Source organism: Aulonocara sp. 'chitande type north' Nkhata Bay, linkage group LG8, assembly GCF_057382095.1.
Source record: "Aulonocara sp. 'chitande type north' Nkhata Bay isolate Kocher_YH1m ecotype deep benthic linkage group LG8, A_spYH_male_GT1.1, whole genome shotgun sequence".
NCBI classification, from domain to species: Eukaryota; Metazoa; Chordata; class Actinopteri; order Cichliformes; family Cichlidae; genus Aulonocara; species Aulonocara sp. 'chitande type north' Nkhata Bay.
In genome coordinates this window covers 20,366,570-20,394,558 of record NC_141351.1, presented here as the reverse complement: position 1 = coordinate 20,394,558, position 27,989 = coordinate 20,366,570, and the positions used below count along the sequence as shown (strand labels likewise).

General features: G+C 41.5%; 1 protein-coding gene across 1 annotated transcript in view; it reads right to left on the bottom strand.

The window, feature by feature from the left end:
• The window catches only part of LOC147323675 (heparan sulfate glucosamine 3-O-sulfotransferase 3A1-like), a 41,235-nt gene extending 14,399 nt beyond the window's left edge, over window positions 1-26,836 (bottom strand). The window contains exon 1 of the mRNA XM_086304185.1: window positions 25,978-26,836. Coding sequence (XP_086160311.1) covers window positions 25,978-26,546 — 569 coding nt within the window. The 5' untranslated portion in view covers window positions 26,547-26,836. The remainder of the gene's footprint in view (window positions 1-25,977) is intronic.
• Between the last annotated feature and the right edge of the window lie 1,153 nt (window positions 26,837-27,989).

The following is a 27,989-nucleotide window of genomic DNA, read 5'->3' as shown; positions in this document are numbered from 1 at the left end:
AGGAGGGGGTAACACAACAACTTCAATAGGTCAGTACAACTGTTGTAGCAAAAGAGTTTTAATGGTTAATTTCTCAACAAAAAAAAGTCTCAAAGCCATACAACAATGTGGGGGAGAAAGGGAGCGTTTGGTTGTGCCGAAGAAAAACACCAAAAAGACAAACCCAGAAAGCTGAGCTTTACTTTAAGAGAGAAACAAAAGAAACAAAGCCCTAATCCTCAACTCACAAAATAAGCTCAAACACAGGGACGTGCAGAGGGGGGGGCTAGAGGGGCTTGAGCACCCGCCCCTTTCCTGATGAGTGCCCAAAGTGCCCTTTTGTTGAGGCAACTTTTAAAAAATTTTTATTTATTTTTTTATGTGTGTGTGCGTGCGGAGTCCTGTCTGTGCCCCTCAACAATAATATTTAACTATTAATCACAGTTTTGCTAAATAAAAGGATCTGGCTTGCATCAGTCACATGATCACTATTAACCAATGATCGCCCTCGACGGCAGAACGCGCTGGTTACGAGCCGGGAACGAGCTCACAAAGAGCACGCGCATTTTTTGCGGTCCGGAGCTGTAGGAGAAACACAAGTTAACTCAGAGACACAGACTGATGCGACACAACCAGTAAGTAGGTGTACAGCGTACACTGTAGTGTGTAGCACACAGGAGTATTAGCTTATTACGTACACGTTGGTAAGTTGTCTTGTTGCAACTGACGAACTGAAACAAACGAGCGTGCTGTGTGTGCAACAGCGCGACAAACATTACCTGTCCTTTTATTAACTGCACAAGTAGTGCTGGTCATAGCTGCTGGCTACCTGTGTAAGGCTGTCATGGGTCTGTAGCTCTGTCACCGTTTTAGGGAACATATTTAGTTTTAAAGTATTTAGAACATATTTAGTTTTAAAGTAAGTTTCTGGGCATTTCCTGCCTTTCTGGAGGGATTATATTTCACTAAAAAACGATCTAATATGCATGTCCACATAATAATTATTATAATTATAATATATTAAAAAACACAAGCTGTATTTTAAAAAACATACATTAAGAAGCAGATTATATTAGATTTATATTTTAAATAAGACAAAAGTTGGATTTTACAGCAGTAAAATGATTGTATCTCTACAGTTTAAACATGTAATAAGCTTTGCCCTGCACAGAGTGGATAGTGAAACAAATGGAATCATCATAAATACATTATTTCATATTTATTACTTCCCCCTCCTCATTGCTTTATTATTGTAGCTCTAGTAATGAATAATAATGTAAGGATTCTGGATCAGCACCATGATGCCCATAGTATATACAGTATTCTGAAGAAGGTCTAAAATGTCACTGTGTGTGCATGTGTGTGTTTTATTTAGCTGGATTTAAAAAAATATTACTCATGATATAACATTGTGCAGACATGGCTGGTAAGGACATGAGGAGGAAACAGTAGGAGCTGTATGAGGCTACTAAAGGCAGTGCTATAACATTTTTCTGTCATCATTTTATTATAGATTAAGTGCAAGAGTTGTTAGGTGTGGATAATTAGATTATAGTTTATTGCAATAGCAAGTTGTGCCTTGTTCTCAGATGGACAGCAAGTGGAGAGTGATATATGAAATGATGGGAAGGAAGGAAGAAGAGAAGCAAAGAGTGATTCACAGGCAGAGCCGAGTTTATGTCACAGTTTTTTGTTGCCTTATGGTTCCAAGCGCTGTCACCATCTCTCCTGTGGACTTTTTAATGTCTACAGTCTCAGATCAACACAGCCCCGCCCTTCCCATATTAGATTCTTGATGAATGTGTGTTGTTGTTATTCAGCCTGGTTCAATGTGCCCCTTTTTAACTTTGAGCACCCGCCCCTTTAAACCTCTCTGCACGTCCCTGCTCAAACATTACATGGGTGGCACCAACCTACTTACCTAGTGTGTTTAACAGAAAACATCCTACGTGAGGAAATGTACAGCGTCCCCCAGACTTACCTAGTCCTCTAACTCCCACCACAAACTTTACACAAACAAATGAAATGCTCCGGGGCAGCTCAACGCATGTGGCAAATGATCTTTAGCAAGGAGGAGGAGGAGAGAACTGCCTCTAGCCACAGGTGAATTCCCTTTTATAAGGGTGTCCTCAATTTCAGCTTGATGGCCTTGTTATTTCATTTTGTCTTCTCAGACTGCTGACTGGTAACCAAACTTTCGAAATCTTTGATTGTGATGTGAAGCTGCTTGACTTCCTTCTCCAGCTTCTATCTCCAACTGGCAAATCTGGAGTTTGAGATCAAACACCTTTTCCATCTGCTGCCCTCAGGGAGAAGGTATAGGTCTATACAGGCCAGAACATCCAGACTGGCCAACAGCCTGTATCCACAGGCTGTGAGGCTCCTGAACTCTCTGCCCCCCTCTCACGGACAATAACCATATCCAACTTCTTAATAGCAATGAACTGGTCTGCATTGGTGCATCATATCTTTATTCTCTTCCCCCTCCTGCCCCCCCCCCCCCTCTTTCTTAAATAGATAACTATCATATCTGATATCATATCTCACAGTACAATAATATTGAATGGGTTGCATTGTTGTATTTTGTCATGTTTCTCAGGTCTTTGTCTGAATTTCTACGAACATTATTGCTAAGGATTGTCTTATTGCATTGGAGTCACACTGGGTTAAATATGTACACTTGGGTTTTAAGGGGTATTTATTATTTTCTTCTTTTTTTTTGGGTTGTATGGAAGCCCCAAACGCAATTTCATTGTTCTTGACAATGACAATAAATAAATAAATACTAAAACTCTGCTTTACGCACTGGCTGCCCTTCCCGTGCTTCCAGCCGGAGGCGAGCTAGATGAACCTTAAGTCTGGCATTACCACTAGATTCACTGAAGTCTCGCGACACGGGTTAAAAACAAGCTAAAGTAGGAGGCTCCTGAGGTTCCACCAAGACTTTTGGGGGAGTTGCCATAACAGCAACCCTTTCCTTTCTCAAATGTGAGTACCGAATGGCAGTCAGGCTACCGCAGGCGAGCACATGGAGGGCTGTGCAGCCCCTCCGAAGAAATGCCACCCCACACCATTACTGACTCACTGCCAAACAGGTCATGCTGGAGGACGTTGCAGGCAGCAGAACGTTCTCCACGGCGTCTCCAGACTGTCACGTCTGTCATATGTGCTCAGTGTGAACCTGCTTTCATCTGTGAAGAGCAGAGGGTGCCAGTGGTGAAGTTGCCAGTCTTGGTGTTCTCTGGCAAATGCCAAACGTCCTGCACGGTGTTGGGCCGTAAGCACAACTCCCACCTGTGGACCTCGGGCCCTCATGCCACCCCTCTGGCAGTGCTCCTCCGGTTCCTCCTTGCACAAAGGCGGAGGTAGCGGTCATGCTAGGGGGTTGTTGCCCTCCTACGGCCTCCTCCACATCTCCTGATGTACTGGCCTGTCTTCTGGTAGTGCCTCCATCCTCTGGACACAACGTTGAGAGACACAGCAAACCTTCTTGCCACAGTTTGCATTGATGTGCCATCCTGGATGAGCTGCACTACCTGAGCCACTTGTGTGGGTTGTAGACTCCATCTCATACTAGAGTGAAATCGCCACCAGCACTCAAAAGTGACCAAAACATCAGTCAGAAAGCATAGGTCCTGTGGTCACCACCTGCAGAAACACTCCTTTATTGGGGATGTCTTGCATGCCTGTTGTCTATTCCATTTGCACAACAGCATGTGAAATTGATTGTCAATCAGTGTTGCTTCTTAGGTGGACAGTTTGATTTCACAAAAGTTTGACTTGAAGTTACATTGTGTTGTTTAAGTGTTCCCTTTATTTTTATGAGCAGTGTATATCAGTCCACCTACCGGGTAGTCCCCCTAAACACTGAGGAACTTAAAAGCTTATTTGGCCTACACTAGAAAATGCTTCTTCTGCACTGATACTGTCTTTTCATTGCTAATACTATTTTTTTGTATGTGTACTGTATGTCTATTCTCATATTAATTATCATAACTTTTGTCAGTGTGTATTGTAACCCTTACCTAACACTTTTTCTAGCATAAATGTCTAGGGACAGTTGGGGCTTGATAAACTGGAGCTTATTTCAAACTCTGGCAGTTGAACAATTAAAACTTCTGAGCTACTTTTAATCCTTTTAAGTTTTGCCCCACATCTGTTTCCCATTATACTGTAATACACATGGTAGTATGTCTTGATTTGGCTTATGTTTCACCAGAACAGTCCACTAACACCCAGCGGGGATCTTGCATATGAATGATTAGTGTCATGGTTGCCTATAGAGCATTTAAGAAGGCTGTGTGGCTGTTTATCATTCAAATTTGAGGATACATCTGCCAATGTAACAATGCTTTTATCTCTCATCAGTTACCAGCTTTCCGACTCTGTGGCTCTCAGCCCAAAGTAAAGTAGCTCTGCACTCTTTTTTTTTTTTCCTTGCAAAATGCATTAGTTAGGCACTACCTTCAGCCACAGATGAATACACAATTAGTATATGAGGGTTTGATTTAAAAAAAAAAAAGGCATGTACCTCATCATGGAAGAATATGTGAGTTAGTGCTGATCAGTTCTTTTGATCAGTTTTTAGAAAACTATAGAGGGATAAAATTAGGTTTTAGTTGTACAGACAAGACTTGAACTTTAGGGGAAAAAGAGATTTAATCAAGGGGCAAGAGAAAGGGAAGAAATGAGGAAGAGCTGGGTGTGGCCAGGACTGTGGTTAAGTGTGCATGTGTGTTGTTGGTTCTGCATTAGACAGTTTGCTCACTTTAACCACTCAAGATGAAAAGCTTGTGAAGATGTCTCATGCATCCTGAAAACTCTTAAGCGAGTCTGCTTTAATCTTTAACAGCATTTTCATCTCATGCCCACTGCACAGGTAAGCACATCGATGCACAGACGATAATACAGTGGGATAACTGAACTCAACATCATACTGTACCACATCCACAATTAAAGTAAGAACTTGACAGGTTGAAAACCCAAGTCTGAGTCTTGTTGGCATACTTCTGAGAACTCTGACTGTAAACCGCCTGGGATTTTCTAAAATAGAACAACTTCTGAAAAGGAGTCATTGTTCTGTTCAAATGCAAGCATATAGAGAAGCCAAAATTAGTCAGGTAGAATCTCAGCCAACAGAGCTGGAGTAGACAGGCTAGCAGATTGTTTCGCTGTGAACTCAGAACATCATTGTATTTTTCTCTCAGACATTTAGGACTACCTCACAGCAGAGAGCCGGTGTTGGTTTCAGATGCCATCGTACAGAACCGCATTCATTTTCTTACACTGCTTTGTCTCAGGACCTATACGCAGGAGGGGGCAAAAGGCAGTAAAACATAATTTCCATATGAAATTTGATAGTTTGAACATAATGAAACCCAAATATTTGAGTTCACTTTAAAAAGCTCTGGAAGCACATGGAAACTAAGCTTACCTAAATTAACAAAAAAAGTTACAAGATAGCAAAACAGACCTGGACAAAAGCAATACTTCCAAAACGTGTGAGCTCAAGTTTCTGTTTAGACTGAGTAAAAAGGGAAAGGCACACAGACAGTGTGAGATATTGTAGAGGGGAGTGCAGAAAAGGCTTGGGGTAAGAGTCAAGTGTCAGGCGGACAGCAGTATCGGGGGGTGTAAAAGTGATTACACTGTCTCTGTGCTCTCTTCCTCCCTGTCTCCTCTTCCTATTTCATTTTCTCCCTCCTCCCCCCCTTCTTCCTGCCTCCATCCCTCTACTCCCAGGCTTAGAATACAAAGCGCCTGGCACATCACATTGCTCTCCTCATCGCTGTGCCAAACCACAAGGAGAGCACACCAGCACAGCTTGCACCCTCTGCGTTGCACTGCCACCACAGAAGAAGCAGAGAGGGGCAGGGATTAGCATATATGAATGCTCTCCCTTATCACTTCTTTTGACATGTACATGCTCACACAATCTTTTCGTTTTTTTCCTCTTAATTTTAGTGCCAGACCGACACAGACAGCAGCAGATGAAGGTTATGTTCCCTTCCTCACATCTAGGAGCTTTAAATATTTTATATATTTTTTTATTCTTCCCCTTAAACATCCAGGAGAATAAATAATGAGCTTGGTAATAGCAAGTTACCAAAATGATTTATGTTCATCTGGTGTGAGAATGAATGCAGTTCAGGAAGGCAGGCAGGGAGGAGCCAGTGTTAAAGCCATGGTCGAATGCGTGATTTCCATTTTACGTCCCTTGCATTATCCATTAAATAAATAGCCTGGAGAAAATGGAACTTTGCGCCACTCCTTTCTGTTGAGGCAGCAGTGCCGTGCATAACGAATAGGTGATGCTGAGATGTGCGAGGCTGGTATGCTATCAGCAACAGTTGCACACGCTGATGGTGATTGTAAGCGGTGCTAGTGAGGTGGGGCGGGATGGAGAACAGGTTGTCGCTGAAAGAAAAGGTGAAAAATGACCCATTGTGGAATGTCACAGGAGCTAAAACGACACAGAATGGCTAAAGTGGAGCCAGTGGTTGCCTGAGGCTGGGCTGTGACCCAGAATTCCACAGACCCCCAGTGAGAAAACGGGAGGCTCCATTGTGGCTAAGTTAAACTGACTGTGTAACATGAAAACACCTTTTTTTCCCCCCAGACTGCCGAGAGGTAACTCCATCTGGGAAGCTGAGTTGAGGGTACAAGATAATATGAAATGTAACAGAGAACTGAGGAGACGCCGACAACGTGCTAATGTTTTAGCCTGTCAGCTCTCTGTGAGCAAAGACGGATGGTTTTAGAAATAGAATGTAATTACAGGGCAGAACCTCGTTGTCGGGGTTAGAACAATGCCTATGCTGTAGTGGAGGTTTATTTTTTCTCACTGCTAACAAGGCCAATCGGTTGAAAGTGATTTTGAGTAAAGAGACAAAAGTGACACAAAGCAACCTGAATGATGTACCTTTTTTAAAATTAAGTAAGAGGTCTATATTTAATTTTTTCCGTTTTATTTCCCTATTTCCAAAAAAGTATTTTACTTATGCATTTTTCATACCAGAAAGTAAAAGGTGAATATTTTATTGCCAAGAGGCCTAATGAGAGAGTTTGTTTTGATCCCCTCCATATTTAATATAGGTGTGCAGACGAACCAATGAACTGCTGGTGCAGGATAATGTGATCTCTCAGTGAAGCAAATTGTTTTCCCAGAGCAGTTACAAACAAAGTTTATGCAACAATGCGAAGGAATACAAATGCAAAACAGTTACTTTTGCTAGACACTGTGTCGTGAAACTTTGAACTCTCCTGACACCACTGACGATCAGAAATGGGGAGTTGGGGGGGAATAATTCAAATTTGCTTTTTTATATATATATATATATATATATATATATATATATATATATATATATATATATATAGACATAGACAGGGGGAAAATTTGGAGAAAAGTAAGCAAATTTTTAGGGCTTTGAAAATTTCTGAACACATATTTCTGTCCCAGCTACTGGTTACTCTTGGAATGGTATAACGGTAAATGTACAGATTCTTATATAGTGCTTTTCTACACTCCTGGAATATTCAAAGCGCTCTATACAACACTCCGCATTCAGCCATACACATCCATTCACACAAGCACTGTTATCTATGCTTTCAGTGCTTCCTGAAAGCATAGATAACAGTCGGGGTTAGTATCTTGCCTAAGGATGTTTGACATGCAAACTGGGGGAGCCAGGGATCAAACCGCCAACCTTCCAATAAGCAGCTGACCTGCTCTACCTCCTAAGCTACAGCCACTCCAAGAAGCAGGTATTTCATTGACGAATATTTAGGGTTGGCACACTTCAGTGACTGCATTTGCACAAGGTTACACTCCGCATTGCGTTTTGTCTAGACATATTTTTTTGAAATTCATGACAACAAGATACCAAAGGTACTTGTTACGTTCCCCTGGGGGGTCTAGGCGGGGAGGGGGAAGTAACAAAAGTGACCGGGTCAGAAAAAGGAGTCAAGAGGCGAAACAGTTAAATAAAACAGTTTTATTGAAGTAATTAAACTAAAAGAGACGGACAAGCCGCTATCACCATAAAAGTAACACAAACAAAACTCAGGCGTTGGTCAATAAAGCATAAAGTCAAAAGGAAAACGCCGCTCACTAGCTGGAAACACCACAAAAACACTCAGCTCACTAGCTGTAAACCACACAAATGGCACTCTGGCCCAGAGCTCACCCTGCTCTGGGCTCAAATACCCTTAATTGCTGATGGGAGTCAGCTGTACAGGAGGGAAAGGTGGCACCTCAGGCAGGAGGTAGTGGGACACGCCCACACAGGCACCCTCAGGAGAGAGAGAGGCCCTGCTAGGGCCGTAACACCCCCTCCCATAAATGCAAACCCATGGTTTGTCAAATTACCATAACCAAAAATGAGTCCATAACCGTTTCATGACGAATTTTGCAGGCTTTCCACCTACCAAACCCCATAGCACCGGTTAGGCATTGCCTGCGGAAACTGCCAATCCCATCTCAGTGGGTTCACAACATTCCCAGAGAGTGGCCCCAAACCCTCGAAACAGTGTCCCATGGGATAGCCAGGGCTTCGAACTATCACGTGTGGAGAACCCAGCAGGCAGCTAGCGGGCTTCGCTGAAACACAGACATACTTGTTAGCAAGGGGTGCAGATCTGAAGGGTGGTTTTGAACATGAACCGGAGAAAGGATCAACCAGCGGCAGCTCAGGGTTAGTTGGCCTCGTACACTGATTACGGGGTGCTACCGAGCAATTGTGCTCCAGGTTTAGCCTTTCCGTAGGCCTGGCAAGCTTGTCAGTTTGAGAGCCACGACTGACTTTTCTCAAAACAGGTCCCTTTTGTGTTGAGTGGGCTTTCTGTTTGAGTGCCAGTTTGACACAATTGGCAACCACATGGCCAGGCTTGTGACAGAAAAAACACAGTTTGGGCCTAGGTCTTAACACCATAACTGCGTTTTCCTTCTTAGCTGGCCCACTCTCACCTGTCCAGGATGCGCTATAGTGTAGAGGGATATCCTGTCCTACAGCACTTGCTTTGTGAGTCAGCCTAAACTCATCTGCCAGGGTGGCAGCTTGCTGTAGACCCTTACTTTTCCTACCCTAGTCTTCAGTGGTGTACCAGGCTCGAGGCAACTTTAAACGCGAACTCGAGAGCAGGCAGCAGACCAGATATAGTCTCCTACCAAACTCTGAAGCGTACCCCCACCCAGGATAGCCACCAAACACAATAAACTAAAACAATAAAGCAAAACAACAAACAAGTGCTTCGATGGAAGGGCAGCACAGCCACCCAGCTGAAACACACTTACTAAAGGGAGTTTGCTCAATTACAGTGAACACCATCACTCACCCACTTAAAAGCAAAACAAAAGACTGATATTCAGTCTCCACTAAAATGTCCAAAGATCCCGGACGTGCCACCACTTATGTTACGACCCGGCTCAAAAGCCACAACATAAAAAAAAAGGAGATGAACAACAGTGAGAAGAGGTTTCATCCTAAAATGGAAAACCAGGTTGGCTAAAATGGCTGGTGCCACCAAGGCAAAGACTAGTGCACTGCCGGAAAGCTTGCTTCAGGTATGCTTTTATCCACACCTGACTAGGTGTGGCCAATTAGCACCAGCTGAAAACACTGAGACGATTAGAAGCTGCAGAGGGACGTAACAGTACTTTACAAAGCAATGCCACACTTGGTATTTCTTTCTGAGAATGATCCTGCTAATGTGGCGAATTGGTCTGTGAACTAGTTCATTAAAATGACCTATTACTTTAGTAGTCACTTGAATATTAGGTTAACTGAATTAATAATGATGATGACGATGATTTATTATTATTATTAGTATTATTATTATTATTAAATAATATTAAAAATGTTTGAAGTCTAGATTATATTATCTAGCATCAGGGATATTGCACTGCTAAGAGACTCCCCATACAGTTTAATGGTTTGGTCAAATCTTTAAGTAAATAAGTGCAATTATAGTGGCAGGGATGAAGAGTGAACCCAGAATATAGTGCTTGACAAATTTATTAGATTAGACCACCTGTCATAAAAACACAAATATTTTATAAAACATTTAAAACTTGTTAAAGACTAAAAGCAATGTTGGCAAAAAATTAATTCATGTTTTTATAGCTACGTCTGAATTAAATTCAAAATCCTGCTCTTCACATACAAGGTCTTGAATAATCAGGCCCCAATTTATCTTAATGACCTTATGGTACCATATCACTTCATTAGAGCACTTCACTCTCACACAGAAAGCTTACTTGTTATTCCTAGAGTTTTTAAAAGTAGACTGGGAGGGAGAGCCTTCAGTTTTCAGGCCCTTTTCTATGGAACCAGCTTCCAGTTTGGATTCGGGAAATGGACACGCTACTTTTAAGATTAGGCTTAAAACTTTCCTTTTCGATAAAGCATATAGTTAGGGCTGGATCAGGTGACCCTGAATCCTCCCTTAGTTATGCTGTAATAGGCATAGGCTGCTGGGAGATTCCCATGATGCATTGAGTATTTCTTCTTCAGTCACCTTTCTCACTCACTATGTCTTAATGGACCTCTCTGCATTTAATCACTACTTGTTGTTAATCTCTGGTTCTCTTCCACAGCATTTCATTTGCCCTGTCTTCCTTCTCTCACCCCAACCAGTTGCGGAAGATGGCCGCCCCTCCGTGAGCAGAGTTCTCCTTAAAGTTTCTGCCTATTAAAAGGGAGTTTTTCCTTCCCACTGTCACCAAACTTGCTCCTAGGGGGTCATATGATTGTTGGGTTTTTTTTCTCTGTATGCATTATTGCAGGGATAGCTCAATAGGTAGAGTGGTGGCCCCATGATTAGAAGGTCGGGGGTTCGATTCCCCTGAACAGCTATCCTGAGGTACCCCTGAGCAAGGTACTGTCCTTACACACTGCTCCCCGGGCGCCTAATGACTGCTTCACTGAGTGAATGGGTTAAATGCAGAGAGGAATTTCCCCACAGGGATCAATAAAGTACACTTTCTTTAATATAATATAAAGCGCCTTCAGATGATTGTTGTGATTTGGTGCTGTATAAATAAAATTGAACTGACCTTGAAGTGACACACTGTACTTCTCTGAGAAGTCAGAAATGAATCAATCATAACAACTGAATTCTTTTAATACACATCTGTAAGTAACTGTAATTTGGCATCGTCATTTAAAAAATAATAATGTGCTTTACTGTTGTTTTTTTCTGTTTTTAATTCTGTTTTAGCATTAAAAATAAAATGATTTGCCAATTATCAATACTTTTAAATTAGGGCAGTTGTGACATAAACCTTGCATTGGGTAGTGGTCTAATACATTTGTTAAGCACTGCATATCTCCTGTTTAAATACATGAGTCTTGAAGCTGACCTGGAAGCCTGAGGCTCATACACTTGAGCAGCTATAGATTAACAGTTAACTCCATGAGGGATGTTGCAATGCCCATGTAGGCAATTACCGGCATGGAGATGCTAAATGAGGTGTTTAAGGGGGCGGAGACACAGGCTTGATGATTCATGTTATCAATCTGGTTATTTTTCAATATTTCACATTGATGTAATCGTCCTAAAAACACATTAACATTGAGGGAGTACTCCGCAGAGAGATAATGGCTGGATATTTGCACTGTTATTGAGTCAAACTCTTCCAGCCTTGAATGACTGATGCGCCTCACATGCAGATAGAGGCTGCGCCACGAATAAATATAGCCTGTCCGCAGCGCAATAAGAAAATAAATAAATTGGGTGTAAGACAATAACGAGGAGGGGCTGGGCGTGTACGATCGTTCAAGAGTCCACATTCACATACAAAAAGAAGCAAACCAAAACTAAATGCACATTAATGCAATTCATATTCATGACAGTTGAAATGGGAGTTATTATGAACCCCTTTCAATCACATTTGCATTTACATTACAGGCCTGTAGTTCAGTTGTATACCCATAGAATAAATTGTGGCATAAATAAAATGTGGTGCAAACAACAGGACTTCAATAAAAGACTTAATGACAGTGAATGCTTCCTTTAAAAAAACCTGTGTAACTGTATCTAAACACTGCATCAAATCCACTATAAGATTATTGACAGCTAGCATTAAACTGCTATTTTACAGTGGACCTGCTATAAATTACAACAGGAGTTCTTTGCAATAAAAAAAATGTTACATTAGGGTGATGTAAGGAATACAAGCTTTAATACTGTTAGTTGTTTAGTTTCAATTATGCTGTTATTTTAGTGTTCTTACTATAATCACCACAAACACATTTGGCTATATTTCTTGCCACGTACCACAAAATCATTTTCTTGTCTTTCTTAAACTAAACTTTTAAATCAGCTTAGTAGCAATTCCATTATTCTCTGCATTGTTCCGAGGCAGGAATGCTGCTATTGTTGTAGTTTAACAACTGAATAACACTGGCAGATGAGATTAATTGTTATAAAAGTCACAGACACGGTGGCGCAATCCTTGCTAAACATAAATTCAAGTTTTCAGGAACACAAAGGCTTAAACCACATCACACATTCAAAACAACTTAACCATCACAGCATCTTTAAAGTAACGATTTAAAACAAAAAAGAAATTAGCATTTCCGTGAGACTTCATGCTCTGCAGAAATATAAGTTTTAGATTGTAGCTCGCAGTATTTAACCATATTTGTTAAAGTGTAAATTTTGAGTTTATCTGCTCATGTGTGTCTTGAATGCGAACCTATTACATTTAAAGCAACCGTCTGCAAGTGCATGTTTTACACATTCACCTAGAGACTCAAAAAATCTCTTCCAAAAACCCACTTTTGCTACAATGTGCATTCAGGAGTTCATTGGGGAGAGCTAGAATCACTCGACTGCCTGAAGTAAAAGCTTTATGGGCGAGGGGGAAAACCCTTTAGCTGGATTTACGCCTTGCCAGAGCCGACCCTGTTTTAAAGCTAGTTGGATACAAGAAAGAGGAGGGGGGGGAAAAAAACCCATACGAGCAAAAACAGGGTGGTGAAAAAGAATATCCACTGCTGCTGGGCTGAGTGGAAAATAATATGATGTAATAAATGGGATGTCAGAAACAGACCTGCCCACGATAGCCGCTGAGTCTGTGCATATATATGCGCAGTGTACGTGTGTTTAGGTCTCTCCATTAGTGCTTGTGTAACACTTGGTGGGGCTAAAAAAAAAAAAAAGCACAGGCCTATCAATGAGGCAATAGTGGGGCGAACCCTTCACAATATAGGCCTAATCACGCTGTTGTCTCAGAAGAGCCCTAAATCAATAGCTGTGGTGAATCCCGAACAAGAAAATCAATGCAGTTGTGTCTCAATGAGAAGCTTGTTGAAGATTTTGAAGCAGCCACATATGGGCTCCTTTGAGTGAACTAAATCTCAGCTGGGTGCGAAACATATGTAAAATTACAGCATGGCGACACACATTCTCACCATATAAACGTGTGGCTCCAGCAAGAGGATTTAAAGTGGCACAGCGACATTTCATCGTGAGTGCAGATTTATTTTGTTCCTCCTGTTTATTGTGATAAGGAGTTGTTATTTATAACTCAAGTATGCGGGCCGAGCCAGACGGAGTCAGTGTGAAGAAAAGCATGTGTAGGGTAACATGGAAACCGGCAGTGCCCCTGAACTCTCATTTGTGTTAATCAAACTTCTCTAAATTGTTTGTATAATGAAATTATGACTGTCAGGGAGGCCTGGCGGACATCAATTAAGCAGATAAGCAAAATGAAAATAAATCACTTTTTTATCAAATGTGCAGCCGCCTGCTTGTGTGTCCGGTAAACACAGGAAAAACGGGAAGTGATTTTGTTCTGCGATTTGAGGGTCCATAAATCCCAGTGACAAGCAGTGTTGCCTCTTTGTTTATAGAGCTCAGGGAAATAGCGGACGGACATGAAAATGCATGACTTCCTTTTCAGAAGAAAATACAAATGGAGTTGGATAGGAGTTATGTGTTTTTGTTTTCTTTTTGTGACAGCGGGTATTAATTTTTGCCCCTGATTTACTTTATTCGTCTTGTTTTAATCAGCAAAAATTAATTGGTGAGCTTTGCATACTTTTGCTTTATTCTCATTAAAGGTCCAGCTGTCACCAACTTACATGACAGGGACATTGCACTATGCATTATGGGAAATCTATGGTAGAATTCCATAACAGCAAAGATAGTGATTGTCACACTACTAGCTCTTAGGAGTCTTATTATTATTATTATTATCATTATTATCATCATTAATGAATAATCTATAAACTCAAGATTATATTATCTATCTATAAGAATAAAAGAGACCTACATTTTTTTAAAGGTTTTACTTATACATAATAAAGTAAGGCTCACTTACTTACTTGATGCACTACTATATACTATACTATACTTTACCACACAGTAGAACTGTTTTCACTTGCAGTCAGTATGGGACATTGGTAAAACGTCCATGTAATGTTGGACTGTGCTGATGTGAGAGTAGCGCAGGCATTTGCTACTAGTGTGTGTGCATCGTGCATGCTACATTCATGCACATTCTACCCAGGCAGCTCCCTTGCCTAAATACCCAGAGTATTTCCTGTAGTGCGAATGCCTCTGAAGTGAACCCCTGCTGCATGCTACATGTGAGAAAGCAAAGATATTCTGAACTGATCCTCTTGTGTGAACAGTTGAAAGTCTGTGCAAAAAAAACATCATGTTAACTTTACATTCTGTGCTAATGATGCACACAGTTTAGTCAGACGTATCGATTGTCTATAAATTTTTATCAGTTACGTGTATATTGTAATAACACTTTAATGAATTGTAATATGTTTATTCATCCTACATTTCCAATATCTTTCCTTTTTTATTTGTGAATTTAGCACAGTAATACCACTACAAATAAGTCTTTACCAAGGCTTAGAACGCCTTAAAAGGAAGCATTAAAAGGGTGTTTCTTTATTTGATTGGCCCAACAAAACAAAAGTTACACTACTTTGGGATTACTGAGTATGTGCAGAGTGTGACGTGTAATAAGAAGAGGTGAAGAAAGTAATACAGCATAAATACAAATACACTACAGTACGTCAGCTGGGTAGGAGGAACTGTGGAATGTGTGACTGCCATTTGGGAGAGCCACAATAGGGGAGACAGTGAAGTTAATGGATGTGATCACAGGTTCCTGGTGAATAATGCAGACTTGCTAATTGGCTGGATTAATAATTGATGGTAGCCTGTTTGAGGAGCAGCAGTACGAACTGCAGTGGATAAAGAACAGCTACCATCTTATTAGAGAAGACACTGCATGGTATATCTTGTACATCTGTCTATGTTGGTGGCTTGCTCCGCCTATTGATGATACGACTGTATGGTAGGATGTGTCTATGTGAGACGAAGATGTCAGGATAAACAATCACCCTGACAACATAATGATATAATGAGCCCCAGCCCAACCACATGTTTGACGGTTAAAATGACTTGGGCTCATGACAAGTCCCACAGGCTCTACAATGTTGTTACACCCTTAGTCCAAACTGACCGTGGTTGACCCAGCTCTAGCCAGCTGCGTAAATAAAAATGACTGCAATAACGCAGAAATGAAACATAAGCTATTGATTTAACACGGTCAGTTTTTACAAATGCTTAGCATTGTATCTGGAGCTCGGTGACCCCCTCGCTTCGAATTAAGTGACGAGGACTAATGCTCTTCAGAGGCGTACTGAACAAAAGAAATAGGTCTGGCAAAGGAATGGGACATAGGAGGGTAAGAAAAATAGATTTTACTGTTAACTTGATTTATCTTGCTGTTCGCGAGCTATCCAGTTTCCAGAGAATGCATAAAACCAGCCCATAAAGAAGTCTTGTCTTTCTGTCTTTATGGATCAACACCTTCAAAGTACTGCTCTGCTCCTACAGGAAATAATAGGGTCAATATCTCAGGGTGCATCTCAAAAGATTTCTGACAATCCAAAAACCTTTGGTGTAGACCTCAATAGGGGGTAGTCACAAGAGAAAAGAAAAACAATACACTGATTTGATCACAAAAGAATATAAAACACTACACTTTTTGTTTATCTGATGACGAGCAGAAAGGCACAACATGAAGCCGAGGATTTGAAAATGGGGCCTTCTGCTGTGGTTTGTCGGTGTTTCAGCAGAGAAAATCAATACGGCTGTCACGCTCGTCTGTTAAGTTGTGTGTTAGCCAAAACAGGAAGACGCAGGTAACCTGGCTCTGTGGAAAAGTCACTTCATTAAATCTCAATACATGTATTTAATGGATATAAGACATTAGGAGAAAAAAAATGCTTTTAATTGAAATAGCCAGAACTTAAAACACTGATGTCCTCAAGGAACTTCACAATATTACAGAAGCACCTCAACTGCCTAATTTCGATGTGGAGCAGAAGTTTAAATGTGTGATGATTAATCTCTGGATGTCTTTTACAGTGTCTTTTGCCCTGTCTTCCTCCCATCAGTCCCAACAGGGCGGCAGATGGCTGCCCCTCCCTGAGCCTGGTTCTGCCAGAGGTTTCTTCCTGTTGAAAGGGAGTTGTTCTTTCCCACTGTCGCCAAGTGCTTGCTTGCTCATAGGGGGTCATTTAATTGTTGGGGTTTATTATTATAGGTTACTTACCTTACAATATAAAGCAGCTTGAGGTGACAAATGCTGTACTTTATCTCACAACAGCAGAAATACAACAGTGATTTGCATTTCCGTATAAATAAAACTGAGTTGAATTGAAACTGAATTGACAGCTTCTCAAAAGGACATTTTCTTTATAGGTAACTGATGTAATGTAAAGCTTCTACTAAAATTTGAATCCTCATTTTCCCTGCCACGTTTCATCTCTTACTTATTGTCCACAACTAGGGCTGCCACGATTAGTCGACTAGTCACGATTACGTCGACTATTCGTCGACGACTAATTTAATAGTCGACGCGTCATTTGAAGCTTTGTTAGATCCCAAAAGACGCAGGAATAAGTAGTAGGATTTAAGAGTGTAATAATGGACTGAAACAGGAGATGGCAGCACTGCATGTACAAGGATGCCAGCTGCCGTTAAACCCCGAAGAAGAAGAAGCTTTGTCCCAGAATTCATAGCGCGGCCCAGCTCAGTTTCCAACAATGGCGGCAGCTAGTTAGTGTTAATATTACTCTTATCATTCTTTCTGGGTCACAAAATAAATGTTTAACATATTTTCAGGCGAGAATGTAGCTGTGTAAACCTCAAATATCTGCTCAGTTTATCAAGACACCACATATTTTCAAAAGCGCTCCGACGTTTTCGGAGACGTCTATTACCCACTAGCTCAATAGTTAGCCGGGGAAAAGGCTCACTAGAGCCGGTGAGAACACCGGACTCCCGGCAAATCGTTTTCAAACCCACTGCAGTCTTTCGCTACTCAGGTTAAACATATATAAGTCACTTAGATAACTTCAAAATGTTATTATTTGGCTTTTTTTTAGTATTTTATTTGTTCCTGAGTGAATCGGTTTGGCTGAGATTAAAGTTATAGTTTTTACACAGCTGAATAAACGTCAAGCAGACAACTTATTATCAGAAGTGTGAGATGCTCGAGAATATACTCCGGTGTCCTGTTATATTTAAGATAGCAAGGAGCAGACAGCTGAGTTTATTAAACTCCACTCCATTTTTTTTTAAAAAGCTCTTTTTTAAAGCAATGGGAGCAATGGGAATGTTCCTTCCTACTTCTATTAGCTAAACATGTTTCTTTGACAGCAATCTTCCTCCTGTCTAATGTACAGTCAGACCTAGTTACAGTAGCAATTACTAGTGTTCAGGTTAAGATTAATTGAATTACTGTGTGGCTTCTCTGCACTCCCCTGTGGGCACATCAATCACGGGCTCTGCGCTACACAGACCCTTTATCACCCTCTTCCATCTTTATGTAAAAAGACGCAGGTTGTGCTGTTGCACTCCATCTATCAATAAACGGGTCTTGGCTGGCAAACTCATTTTCTAACACATTCCTCTCCTTAATCAAGCTGCCAGACATCGGGCCGATAGTTAGCAAAAGCCTGTGTGCCATCTTTTCTCTAAATGAGCAAATTTAAAAACGGTATACCTGTGATTATAATGACTCTTGTTTGACTTGAGAGTTGAAGCCTAGGCTCTGTATGAGGTCATAGAAAATTTGTGATACATTTTATTCGATGATTTGTAAAGACAAATCCCGCTGCATTATATAATGAATGGCTCTTTTGTGACATGCAACCTTTTAAAATTGAAATACAAAAGACTTCACGTAAAGCGTTTGTTTGAACAGCTGGATTCCTCCTTGAGAAACCAGGTAGATTTCTCAAAACCGCACATGCAATGGATCTGGGGTGCTTCTGTCTGAATAAAGTAGCTCTCAAGTCAGATTATATGCCAGGCTGCCATTCTCTCTCCATTCAGCACCTCCATTATTAGCTATTTTAAAAATTGTGCAGGATTTCTGGTCCTGGTCTATAGTACTGCCAAACCCTAATCTTCTGCATGTTTTATTTCACTCATCACTACCATACACTTCTTTGTTCAATATCTAGCAGGAATATACCAAATACACTGGATACAGAAGTGCTGAAAGCCTGAAAATAACATCTGAAGTAAATGATGTGTTGGCCTCTTAACTGGCTATGCCAAAAAAATGCCAATCCCTCATTTTAGATGGCTCAAACACCCAGACAAGCACACATGTGCGCATTAAGTATACTGACAGTGTAATTCAATGTTCTGCATGGAGGCAGAGGTTGGGCAGTCAAACTAAAGTTGTGCCGGAGGTGCCGTCTGGCATTGCCCCTGCATGTCTGCAAGGCAAACTCTGCCAAAGCGACTGGCACTGGCCAAGCCCCCGATGGAGAGGGGGAAAAGGTTGTTTGGTGCCATCCTATCACCACACAAGCAGCTGCAGATAGCACACATGGCAAGTGTGACAAAGTCAATGCCTTTAAGCACAGAGGCAGAAAGGGAAACGATTCCAAGTGAGCCAGCAAGCTTAAAATAAGACACTTGAAAATACAAAAAGGCTTTCCTGCTAAGCGAACACAAGCAAAAGGGTGGAAAGATGAACATCCAACGTCCTTGAATGCAAGCACTATAAACACTTAGAATTTGTAGGGATTTCTTTTAATTTACATGGACTTCAAATACCAGTCTGAGATTTTTGCCAGAAAATGGCAGAAAAAACGCTACAGTTGGAACGTAAAATGGAGGACCCAGGAGGAGAGGGCTTCCTTCTTTTTATTGGTTCCCAGGCTTTCCATAGCGGTGGTTCCCCCTCTCTTTCTGTCTGTCTGTCTTGTTCTCTCTAGCGGACAATATAGAAGGCTCCCTGTCCTGTGATAAATCTGTAGCCTGCGAGATGGGAAAGAGAGATCCATCACAGAGGCGTTGGTTTACCCTGCCAATCCGCACTACTGAGGGCTGTAACACGTACATGCTCAATCCATGCATCATTTCCCAAGCCCTTCTGTGCCCAAATAACACGGTTTTGGCTGCACGTTTCTAAAATCCTAAAGCACTCTGGCAAATCCTCTAAAAATCTTAATATGCATGAATTCTGGAGGTTGTTTTGTGGTTTGTTTACCTCGTTTCTATGAAGAGAGCTGACGGTCTAGTCTAAAACCCCTTGACTCTTCAGCGCCAAATGATAGGGTTACAGTCTTTCTTTGTTCAAGGAAGGATAACTCTTAACTTCCATCAACCTTGAAGTGCCATGAAGAAGGAAAAAGAAAAAAACACAAATGTAGTACAGAAAGAAAATTGCAAACATGACTTTTTTCCCCATCCTTTCAGTCATACTGCTCAGCAGAGTGCCTGGAGGCAAAACTGCTGCGATGTTAGAAAACATTACCTGGCAGGTTTCCATGGAGTTGAAGGAAAATAAACATCACTGACATTCATGGGCATTGCTGTTAAAGCATTAAACCGGCAAAGGGCTTCAGGTATATTAGCTGAAAATAGAACAGCGGCCTTCAGAGTTAAAACAAAATGCTTTGAAAAGGTCAACCATCTCAACTGTACAATACAGCGATAGAAGTGATTACAGAGCTTCACAGGTTTACAGTGCAACGTATATTAGTACAGTCAAGCACGATAAAAAAAAAAACGACACAAGTATTCCTTTTGAAATCTGAATCCCAGAATAATTGTCTAATGTACGGTTGAATACCTCGTAAAAAGGCCAACAGCTGCTAAGCTGAACAGGCCTGAGATACAACAGGGTCAAACAGGTTGCTGACTTGTGTACACATAAACCCAAATGTGAACAAACAACAGAATCCTAGAAACAATGTAATCTGACTCCAGTGTTACATTACCATCTGTTGGCTTTATGAACTCTGAGGGTGGCACATTCTGAGGCTGACCTTCCTGACTGCGATCAATCACCCTCCCTTTCCGCACATGCTCATTAAAGCTCTAAGAGGTCTGTGACACCTGAAATATTTAAAACAAAGAAACTTCCAAGCTTCCTTCATCTTTGCTAGCTTTCAAGAAGACGGCAAACGCAACTTATTTTAGGTGCGTCAGGTGAATACATCAGGTGCGAGTGCCTAGTGGAGCTCCAGGTGGTGTCTGCTGAGCACCCTGCACCTGCTGCCTGTCCTCACCCACCCATTGGAGGGCAGATTCCCAGGATGCCACAGGGCAGCTGCTGACAGGCACTACTTTGGATATTTCCCTTGCTTCTATCTACCTCCCCTTCACGGGGCCCCATAGGGTCAGCTGCTAAGGCCAAGTAAAGATGTTAGAGGGGGTGGCGGAGGTCAAGAAGTTGGCGAGAGGGGGATGAGGGGGGGACTGTCAATGTGCGCTGCATGCCTTCGGGAGGAGGTGACCGTCCCAGTTTTACAATTATACCACACGATAATCACTTTCACAATCCAAAGGCAGCTCAGAGCTCATACTCAGGTCTCTGGTGATCATGTTACGTCCACTATGTGGGAGTGTGTGCCCTCTACAACCTCAGCCATGACCCCTCCACCTCTGTGCGTCCCCTCCACTCCACCTGCCTCTGGCAAACCTGCCTTTATGTTGCAAATGTACTTCTGCTCTAGGAAAAACAAACCCTTAAAACACGCTTTTGTGAAGATTTATGCTGAAATTACAATCATTCAGTCCTTAAAATATAATATAAAATAATAAAAATAATATAAAATAAAATATTTAAATTTAAACTCACAAGCTAAACCAACTGTAAAGCAGTTTTATGTATAATTTTTCTATGTTGGGCAGGAAAAAAACGTTCCCTACCAAACTAAGTTCCACTCTTACGTCTAATTATGTCTAATTATGACGAAAAATGTCTAACCACATCAGAAAATCAGTAATTTCCACAGCCCTTTAACAAGGTAACTTATAACTGCTTAGTATTTTCCAATGTGGCGTCAAAACAAGATAAATCAAACAGGAATTCCATTTGAGGAAATGGTTGAAATCTGTTTTTAAAATCTTCACAGTGCCTTGGAGAATAGATACAACAAATTGCTCCTTTCAAAGCATCTATAAAGAGACCATATTGATATATTTTTAAATGTCGCACACAGAGACTAATAAGGCCAGACAAACGGTCTAGGACATTTCAAATCCGATCATATTGCAAAATTCCAGATAGGCAAGTGAAGTAGAATCGGTATACACAGAGGTGCAAAGCTAGTGGGTGGCATGAACCGAATTATTTTCAAGTGAGCAGATTTATTTACGACTTGGACGAACATGTCATTCCTGACCGGGATACACTTAAAAGTATTTAAAGTTGCACATAAATATAAATGTATACACGCTCTCACACATGTTTTTCCTCATCTTCCAGCTGATCCAGGCACAAAACAAAATGTTTGCAAGTTTTATGTTTTGTTTTTTTTTTATCCAATTTCCATTTTTTATACTTGCTAAATTGTATGAATTTGTGACAGGCTAAAGATGCTGACAGACAGTTTTTTTTTTATTATTAACAGCTAACCTCTCCCTTTTTGAGCCGTGTCATTCTTTCCACTAGTTCCCCCAAGCTGCTTCACTCTCAGAGGGAAAGAGGGAATATCAGGCAGCAGCAAACAGGACTGTAGTTTAAACTCTGCCACACAACTCACTGAAACCCATTGTAAACACACTGGAAAGAACAAAGTTGGAAGTTGGCCTCATTTCAATTCCTGGGAATTTACTAGCTTTTCACCATCAGACTTCACTTTTTAAATTTTATTTTAACAAATGGAGTTTCAAGATGAGTAACCTAATACAGAAAATTGTAATCAATTTTAAAAACTAATAAAGTCCATTGCATTCAGGGGATTAAAATGTAGAAAGGACGCATGTTATCACGACACACATTTACATCTGGACCTTTAAGTGTATTCAAAACAGAACGAGAATATTTTACTTGTTCCATGTTCATTCCCGTCTCTACTGTGACCGCCGTACGGCAAAGAAACACATATCAGGCTACAAAACACGGCTCGTTTCTAACAGAAGTCCCCGCTGGGTCACTGCTTTTATGATTAAAACCTGTTTTATAGCCATTACAGAACTTCCTTTCAAATATGGCCAGTTTTATGAACGGGGAAACCCCCTAATTTAATGTGTTTCTTTTTAGCTTTGCTTTTTTTTTTAAATCCGAGCATAATGTTTTCATTTGCTTTCTCGTGGCTTTAAGTATTACACGTATGAGAAAAATCATAGACGGAGACTTCAAAAATTTGCTGATACATAAGCTGCCAGTTTTTGGCCCTGTGTGTCCGTGTTAGTGCTTTAAAGACGAAATCCTGCATTTCTCCACTGAATACCTTTGTAATATGAATATATGTGCAGCAGAGCTGGCGGCACATTGCCCTTGTGTTTACCCATGCCCTTGTGGTCACACATGTTTGTAGGAAGGGTAATTAACCCATTAAGGGATCAGGTGAAGCCTAATCCAACCGGTCTGTGGACATCAAACAAAAAACTGCAATGGCAGGGTCTAGACAGGTGAAAGCTTGGGTGTTCAGTAACCTAAGTAGGGCAAAAACATAATAGTGACTACTCTGTAGCGCGGACCTCTGCTTTACTTCAGAGTACTTGTGCTTGACCTCCTTGTTCACTCTGAGTGTCCATTTCCACAACAAAAGCCTAATAGGTTGTGTGTGGTTATTCAGAGTAATGTGTAGTGAAATGTAACACTGACTGGCTGTGCAATTGGGCTGGGTGTTAGTTTCTTGTACAACAAAAGACCCAAATCTACCACGAGGACACAGCTGAGACATCTGAAATGCTCCTGTGGACGAGCGGTGCATGAAAAACCAGATATTTTATTTATTAAAAAAGCTAAAGAAAATATGTTTTTGCTTTAAATCTATTATTAAAATATATTCCATTTCATTTTAACTGAGGTAAGGTCAACAAGTTGGATAAGCTAGCTGGGAACACCCAAAAACACCCAACCAGAATCTAAACAAGTGGAGATGGTGAGTCATAATTTTGCAAAAATACTCAGTTTTTTGGAAATGCGGTGAAGTTACAAGTTTAACCCCCCCCCCATGTTTCATGCTCGTACAGCTGTGGTGTCAATACTAAAACTTTTATCTTTCCTGGTAGACAGATTTTTGCATCATATCTTTTGGTGCGGAACCAACTTTTTAGGGCAGTAGAAGGAAATTCCAAGAACAAGCCAGACAAGTATAATTCTGGGAAAGCTGGAAAAGGATGCCAGAGATGTTGCCATGTCACATTAAGAGCTTAGAGGTGTTAAAATACGTTCCACGCATTCCCTTAGGAGACAGAGACGAGGGATTCACACTGAAGACACATGGCGTCCTTGACAATAAACAAAGTCTTCTAAAATGGAAGCCCCAGTGTTTTAAGTATTCACTGTTGCTAATGAAAAGAATCACATAATTCAAGAAATTGGACACAGTGATTAGTCACACAAATCAAGTCCTGTTTTCTACAAACACCAACAGTTTTTGGGGTGTGTGTGTGGGGGGGGGGGGAGGGGGGGGTTGTCCACCAAGCAGTGTAGTCCTGGCACAAAGATTTCAGCCTATCGCATGTCAGACATGTTTTAAACATTCCCACAGCGTTGAAATCTTATAACCATTAGTAAAATGACAGTAGCTCCGAGGCACAGAGGCTGCACCGATTTTCAAGAGGGGATGGCAGACTTTAGCAATCAAATCGATTCCCCTGTTTCAACAAGTGCTTCCGAAGTGCACAAAAACACCTTCAGATGACCTCGGGCCAGCAACTTCAAATGGATTCAGCTCAATCAAACGCTTCCAAAAACCCACAAAACAGGAAGATTCTCAGACTGTAGAGGAGAGCTGACAAGATGAACTCCCGTAGAGTGGGCCATGCTGTTGTAACAGTTATTTATGCCTCTTTCATTTCAAGGGTCTTTCTGTTTTAAATGGGCAGCATTAAGGCGAACCGGCACTAAGGTCTGTCCTTGGAGGCACGGTCCAAATTCCAGAGAATCTTGGCAACTCCTCGGGATAGATGGGACCCTTATGGATATAAAACCTCACAATGGATGAATAGGTAAACAGAAGGGTGTGAAAGAGTGATGGCAAAAAGAGAATGTTCACTCTCAGAGAGGCACAAAGAGGGAGGTGTGTGAGTGGGAGATGGGAGAAAGCCAGAGTGTTTGGGGGAGGAAGGGTGGGAGGGTGAAAAGGAGAAGGGTCTGGAGGGAGTTGTTGGTGAGAGTTAAAGTTTTGTCTCCAGGCTTTTAGAGGGTGCTGCGTGTAGTGCTAACTCAATCAAAAGGTGAATTATACCTCCTGAGACACTCAGGTAACCTTTCATTATGGCCCTAATCCTTCTTAATAACAGAGCCGCAATGTCGGCAATGCCCCATTACACAGAGAACCACTGAGAGGAAGAGCCATTATTCCCCACAGGCCTGTGGAAATGTGAACACAAAACACTCACTCACACACACTCGCACTGACAGATGAAATCAATCACAAATTTGACTTGAGTGAGAAAAACGCATCGCACTCCGTAACTGGGAAATTGAGACATTGAAGGAGGGTAGTGTGTTTATGCGGGATCGGTGTTTAGACTTCCACTTTTGCCAGACAAAATTTAAAGTGATCAAAATTAACACTCAAGTAATGCTGCGTGTTGAGAAAAAGAAAGAAAACGTCGGCAAGGCAAGGAAGTTGTGGGTTTTTATTTGTTTATTTTTTGTCTTTGTTTTTTTTTAACATTCAAAGTTATTTATTTTTTATTACACACACGGACAAACTTTGTCCTGATGCCACAAAAACACAGTCAAAAACCTTCACTGCTGTAATTTTTCTTCAGTAAATTGTTTTTGTTTCAGCTTTTGTTGATGAAGAGTTTTTCACTTTCTCTGGGTTTTTATAAAAGCACATGAGACTGACAATCTTGGATAAAGCCTCATGTCTGAGTTTTTTGTTTTTTAAATCCCCTTGATAAATAATTAACTTTAAGGTCTTCGCTGAACTTACCACATACATTAAAGTATTCACTACTAAATTATTAAAGGTGAAAGAAATTGATTTTAAGCGCTAAGAGAAAATTACTCCTCAACACTCTGATTTTTTTTAAATACTTTGATTTACCCTTGTCTTATTTCCCAGCCTAATGAAGCCTTAAACTCTGACTCCACTATGGCTCGAACCAAAGCAACTTAAAAGGCAGTCAACCCCAAAATGTGAAACAAAATGAGCAGCCCGATAACATCTAATGAAAACAGGCCTAATGTAGCTTTCATAAATCAACAGACTGTCCTCAGTGCTTATTCCAGCTGCAATTAGGCTACCTCTATAAAAGCTGAGATGTTAAATAAAGATTTCTGGGTTATGAGGAACAGCCTTTATCAGTGATGTGGTTGTGGGGGGAAATAAAATGCTGGAAAAACACAATCTATCATCGTGGCAATTTAATGACCGAAAACATTGCACAGATTTCAATGAGACTGATAATAAAGTTGGGGAATGTTCAGGCGTAATATTAACTGAAGTGTTTAAATTGTGTGTGTGAGTGTGTGTTTTCTCTCTCTCTTTATAAAAAAAATTTACTTTATTAAATATTCACCTGTACCACTCCATCCCGTTGTGGTAGTTTCGGTCGAAGAAGTGCGGCTCGGCTCCCACGGCTCTGATGTCAGGATGAACCCGAAGAAACTCAAGCAGAGCCCGGGTCCCTCCTTTCTTTACCCCGATGATGAGAGCCTGAGGTAGCTTCTTGCTCCCCTCCCCGAGCGGACTGACTTTACCTGCGAACCTGGGCGACACTCTCCTGGAAACTACTAAATCCGGAGGTGGCAGCACGAGAGCCTCTTCGGGCAGCTCCGAATCCTGCGTCGCGCGCTCATCCGCGAGGACCTGTGAGGTGCGCGCGGCGGTCCCGTAGCGGTTCAACTCCGATCCGCCAGTCCATTCATATACCAGTCTCTTGGTCCTCAGCGAACTCAGGTCCTCGAAAAGACCAGCAGTCCGACTAGAGGAGCCTCTGGGCGGTGAGTTGCCGGTGGTGGTGGTGCAGCTTTCGGTGAGGAGGTGCAGGAGGAAAAAAGAGGCGAGGAGGGAGCACAGCATGACCACCGCTTTCCTGAAGATGCCTCGGGACGGGGGGTCCAGTTTAGTGATGCGGCTAAAAGCCATACCGGTCCCTTGGTGGTCGGTGCAGGAGCCACAGCCATGCTAGGCGCACATCACTGAGTCTTCTTGCCATGAAGGAACTAAAGTGTCTACATCCACAGTAAGCTGTGGATAACACCTCAATCTCCTCCAAAAGTGCCAAATGATGGATGCCTGCTGTGAACAGGTGTTAAGAACTTGCCCCAATAACTGTTCCACAGTATCCCCTGAAAGGTGAGCGTACAGCGAATCATACACACAGGTAATAAAGTCTGTGCTATCCTTGCTCTGTAAAGGATGCTACCACATCTCTCCCTGACATACCAGCAGCACGTGTATAGAGTTGTAAACTTGTCTCGCACGTCAAGTTTCTTGAGAGGCACCTCTCTGGCCAATAATATCAAGAGAGAAGCAGATAGGAGCCAATGATATTCCAGGTGGGGGCGGGGACACTGTTGCGCAGCCACTCTGCGAAATTAGATGGCATCTGCATGTGCAAATTAAAGTTAAAATTATCCGACAGGGGGAATGCTACACACTAAAATACACGGTAGAAAAAAGTACAAAGAGATTCGCGAAAGGACCTTAAGGAGGTTAGGCTTAAATAAGCCTAACCTCCTTAAGGTCATTTTCTGAGTTTTAAAAGAATGATCATATACACTATAACTAGTAAAATACAGTCAAATTCTCAAAACATTATAATGCATAATAATAAACTCTTGAAGGTTTGAAACACACATTAAGCTAAACACACACTACTTCGTCTGTCATGCTTGCAGGAGCAATTTTGCAAATGTTAAGTGCACCATTCCCTCTAAAATTACTGTGGCAGCATCTACCCAGATGACAAAATCACTCCTCAAATCCCCAAGACACTCACTTTTTTCTGCCAGTGAGAGGGAGACATGCAACCTAAGTGGGGCCACCAAAGAAGATGGCCTCCGCCATGAACTCCTTTTTATAACACATAGAAGAACAAAAAAAGTGAAATAATGATAACGGGACACATTATTTCTTTACAAGTGAACAAGAACAGAACCAAATGTTTCACATCTGCTCCTGCCTTTTGGGTATTAGCATGAGAATGTGCAGGCAGTGCTTCAATGCTGCACAGCTCACTGCTTGAGAAAGCCGATGGAGACCTCAACACTGGGCAGTATTGCCAGTGCCAGATGTCCCCCCATGTTGTTGAAACAGTACAAAGGGGGTGTCTCGCATTTAACCAACCACACCCCGTGTCTTTTCTCTGTCTCTCTGACATTGGAGGGATGTCCAACCCCTTCAAACCAACCATTATGACTCCCAGCATTCCCTAGCAGGGGTCAAATGGCTTCACATTTCTGTTTATCATAGACGGACACTGTTAAAATAATGATGCTCAAATAGAGAATGGTCTCAGGACAATCAAAATGCTCAAAGTTTTTAGATTTATTTATTTACACACCTCCCCAAAATTGCTCCAAGACC